We start from the raw sequence: 4,736 nt of genomic DNA, 5'->3' as shown, positions 1-4,736 counted from the left end.
GGCAGGTTCTAGCATACCGCATCTATGGTTGAAGCACCCCAGGTCATGTGCTCCATTTTTCAGCTCGCCGGCGTGGTCAGTTCGCGACATAGTGTCGTCGTTGTTCCAGCCCGGCAGCCTGTGCTTGCGGCACCTACAAACGCGCGGTGCCAACTCCTAGTGTTGGGTGTCTGCTCGAGAGGAGTCTCGTCGCAGCACACTCCTCAAGTGCATAGTCGGAAGTGGCTGCAGCAGGAGGGAGAGGGGGCCTGCAGAGATGATGGAGAAGAAAAGAGCGGCGGCTGTAGAGATACGAGGAGGAAGAAAAAGCAGTGGAGGGGACTGCTTGTGAAGGGATAAGGCTGCATAGTGCGTGCGACGTGGGGGGCCTAGGAAAATGTTTCGATCGCATTGTTTCGTGCTCCGCGCGCGACCGGCTGAAGTTTCGGCCGGCGCGCCGGATACAAGCGTTTTCCTTTATATTATGAGATGTAGGGAGAGATGTAGGGAGTGTATTAAAATATTATAAAGGATAAACAACAAAACTAGTAACTAACCTGCAGCTGGTGGGACGATTCCGTCGGTCCAGCCATTCATGCAGATGCAGGGCGGAGACCGCGTTGCCACCTCCCCATGTGCTGCCGATCTCGTCGCCTCAGCAACAGCAGACATGTGTCGCCTCCCTCGCGGCGACTCAGCGTAACAACGCTCCAGAAACGCTAATCTATTCCTGCTAAAGCTTCGCCTAGTCACCACCGCGCCCGCGCACGGCTCTCGTCCCTGTCGCGACTGCCTGAGCTTCACCTTGTCCTCATCCTCGACACCTTCTCCCCCTTTAAAATCCCAAGCATCTCTCCATCAAGCCTCACCCACCACTACACCCACAGAGCAGAGAGCAGCTAGCTATCTATCCATCGTGTGATCGAGCATCCATCGTCCCGCACACTGCACACACAAGACAGCGCGGCAGAGGAGGAGATGGTGAAGATTCCTAGCCCGAGGAGGCTGTTCAGGAGCCGGTCCAAGAGCACGGTGGGCGGCATCGGCGGGGTGGACATGTGCGCCATGGTGGCCGAGCACGAGAGGATCGAGTGGGAGGTGCGGCCCGGCGGGATGCTTGTGCAGAAGCGCCGGGCGCCGGACGACGACGACGTGGTCGAGGCCATCCTGGTGCGGGTGTCCGCCGGCTGCGGCGGGTGGCAGCACGACGTGTCCATCGACGCCACCGCCACCTTCGGCGACCTCAAGGTGCTGCTGTCGCTGGCCACCGGGTTGTGGCCCAGGGAGCAGCGGCTGCTGTACCGGGGCCGGGAGCGAGACGACGGTGACCACCTGCACATGGCCGGCGTCCAGGACAAGGACAAGGTGCTGCTCCTGGAGGACCCTGCCATGACCGAGAGGAAGCTCCGGTCCACCACCCTCGCGCAGCTCATGGGGGTGCCCTGCCACTCCTTCATCCAAGTCTAAGAAAAGAAACACATCCTCCTGATCGATCGATTTTTCTTTCTTTCTCGCCGGCTGCTCTTGCTTGGGCGAAGATCGATCGGTTTCCTTCTTTCTTCAGAGTTTTATTGGTTTTAACTTTGGGAAACGTTTCCCCACGGTGCACCGGCCGAGCGTTTCGGCCGGTCCCGCGCACGCAGCTCGATTGGGTAGCGATCCAGCGCTCCCACACCTCCGGATCCACGTTGTGTCTTTTTTCCTTGGCCCATCACGTGACCTTGGCCCACCATGTTTACTCGGTCAGCTCTTTTTTTCACCAACCGCTCAAGCTGTGGGGTAGGAAAAATATCTACAACTGCAGACGGACGGAAGTTGCATCCGTTTTTTGCTACAAAGACGACATTTGTTTGCTGCAACTGTTGTTGTCTTTTTGCTACGACCAGCGTGTTTTTTTGCTACATCCATTTTTTTAATGGTGATGATTGGTGGCCGGCGTTCGTGCAGATGACTGGGACAACGATTTTTGCTACAACTATCGTCGGATTTTGTTACAACTGACGAAGAAATTTGCTACATTAATTCATGGCAGAGATGCACCCGGGACAACAACAACGATGATTTTTGGTTGCAAATGTCGTTGTCTTTTGCTACCACCAGAGAGGTTTTTGCTACATCTATCTTAATGGTGATGTTTGGTGGCCATCATTCGTGCAACCCGTGCAACGAACATCGACGGTGGAGAAAAGCTTCAACTATCGATTTCTTGCCCAAATGAAAAAAGCTGCAACCGTTTACATGAAAGCTTCAACCCTACATTTAAAAAGCTTCAACCCATAAACTTTTTTGCTGGAACCAACTACTGTATTTGTCGTTGATTCTTTTTTGCTGGAACCAGTGTTTTGTTTTGCTACCACCGACGGCTTCATTTGCTACCACCGGCGACATGGTTTGCTACCACCATATGCAGCGGCCGGTCGACGTCAATGTTTTTCTTGCTACAACAGTGTCATGTTTTTGCTGCAACCGGCAGCCACAGAAGATACAATCGGTTAACATTTTTGCTACAATGGCGCCGGCGAGCTTTTAATTTGTTGGAAGTGTTGCCCTTTTTTGCTACAACCGGTCGTTCTTTTTGCTGCTACCGACACCCCGACGGAAGTACAGTTTTCTTACGAGCTCGTCGCCGGAGCTGTTGCGACCTGCAACCGCAGAACGCCGGAGCTGCGTTGGCCATCACCGGAGTTGCGACCGTCGTCACCGGGAGATGCAACTACGGGGACACGCTGCTGCATGCACGGAGCCAACGAGAAACACATGAGACGACAGCGGCGAGGGGCGACGAGGGGCGGCGACCAGCGGTGAGGGCGACCACCGGTGGCGTGGGCGGCGACCAGCGGTGAGGGCGACCACCGGTGGCGTGGGCGGCGACCAGCGGGACGCGCCAGGCGGTGCTTCTAGGCCGGGTGCTTACGACGAGCGCGGGGCGGCGCCATGGCCGGGGCGACGAAGCACGGGCGGCGCCCTTGCCGGGGCGACGAGCGATGCGGCGGGCGGCCGGGGCGACTAGCGCGGGCGGCGCCATGGCCGGGGCGGCGAGGGCGACGAGCACGAGCGGTGCCAAGGCGGCAAGCGCGGGCTTCGTGGTCGCACATCCGTGGGAGCCTTGACTGGTTCGCTCCTCTTTTGTGTGTGCTGGAGACGAAGATAAGGTAAGGAAAAAAATAGAATGGAAGCTGCAATCTGAGGGTCTCGTGCAGCCAGATCGAGCGGCTGGGGGCAGACCGGCCGAAACTTTCGGCCGGCGCACGGGCGCCCAGTGCTGCCCTTTAACTTTTAACACAGAGCCTGGATTCGGCCGGTTAAATCGAAACATCTGCATCGTTATTAGGACACACTTTCGTACAGTACAGCACATATTGTAAATTATTATTTTATAATATGTATAAGGAGACAATGACAGTGGCTGTTTTGTTTATATGAGAAAGCTAATTTCCTACCGGCAGGAATTTAGCGACAGACACGTACGATTCGTGCCTCGTCCGATTCCCATCGCGTGGTGCACCACCACAGTAACCAACTAATCCAGACTTTGTTGTTGTCAAAAGCACCAGACTATGAATGTATTGCGTAGTGGCTTTTTGTTTAAGATTTAAATTGTGAACGACTTCCTAACTTGATAACGAATTTAATGAGAAGAATTCAGAGACTATGACATTAGCTGCCGTGAATTTTTTTTTTGAATTGGATCTGTCATTATTTTGGGTGCTAGATCTATTGGCACGCTCTGGTTATATTTTTAGTCAAAAATAAAAATGATGCTGAATATAGGATTTGACACAGAGCCTGGATTCGGCCGGTTAAATCGAAACATCTGCATCGTTATTAGGACACACTTTCGTACAGTACAGCACATATTGTAAATTATTATTTTATAATATGTATAAGGAGACAATGAGAGTGGCTGTTTTGTTTATACGAGAAAGCTAATTTCCTGCCGGCAGGAATTTAGCGATAGACACGTATGATTCGTGCCTCGTCCAATTCCCATCGCGTGGTGCACCACCACAGTAACCAACTAATCCAGACTTTGTTATTGTCAAAAGTGCTCAAATTATGAATGTATTGCGTAGTGGCTCTTTGTTCAGGATTTAAAATGTGAACGACTTCCTAACTTGATGACGAATTTAATGGGAAGAATCCAGAGACTATGACATTGGCTGCCGTGAATTTTTCTTTGGATTGGATCTGTCATTATTTTGGGTGCTAGATCTATTAGCACGCTCTGGTTACATTTTTAGTCAAAAATAAAAATGATGCTGACTATGAGATTTGAAACCCACGTCAAGCAGGTAATGGGAAACACACACTAACCACCTCAGCTATACTATTTGTTGTTGTAAAGAATGCACATCATACTATTTGACCATTCAATGTTGCTTCCTTTTTCTTTTTTCTTTGAGGAGTTGATTACATATCTCCCGGTAATTTTTCTGTGAATAGTATGATAACGCACCCATTGCAGGCCTGATAACTTATGTACCACTGTCCTGATAAGTTTGGCTGCACCATATCTTGGTAACTTTGCCAACGAGGAATGGGGGGAGTTGATGAAATATCCCCTCGATAGCTTTTGTTTCAATAGCATGGTAACTCACAAATCGTAGACCTGGTAGCTTATGTACAAATATTGTGGTAGCTTTTTGGACCCCGAAAAAACTAGTGTAAACATACCTTCGATAACTTTTTGTATGAATTGCATGGTAACTCACACATCACATACCTAATAACTTATGCACACCATACTGGTAACTTTG

The 4,736-nt window shown here is 51.2% G+C and overlaps 1 protein-coding gene across 1 annotated transcript; it reads left to right on the top strand.

The window, feature by feature from the left end:
- Positions 1 to 850: 850 nt before the first annotated feature.
- LOC119281824 (BAG family molecular chaperone regulator 4-like) lies at positions 851 to 2,450 on the top strand. Its single transcript, XM_037562246.1, has one exon. The coding sequence runs from the start codon at positions 958 to 960 to the stop codon at positions 1,444 to 1,446; it is 489 nt and encodes a 162-aa protein (XP_037418143.1). The 5' UTR covers positions 851 to 957; the 3' UTR covers positions 1,447 to 2,450.
- The last annotated feature ends 2,286 nt before the right edge of the window (positions 2,451 to 4,736 follow it).

Source organism: Triticum dicoccoides, chromosome 3B (genome assembly GCF_002162155.2).
Source record: "Triticum dicoccoides isolate Atlit2015 ecotype Zavitan chromosome 3B, WEW_v2.0, whole genome shotgun sequence".
Classification (NCBI taxonomy): Eukaryota; Viridiplantae; Streptophyta; class Magnoliopsida; order Poales; family Poaceae; genus Triticum; species Triticum dicoccoides.
Note: the sequence above shows the minus strand (reverse complement) of the source record. Positions and strands in the feature narration are given on the sequence as shown.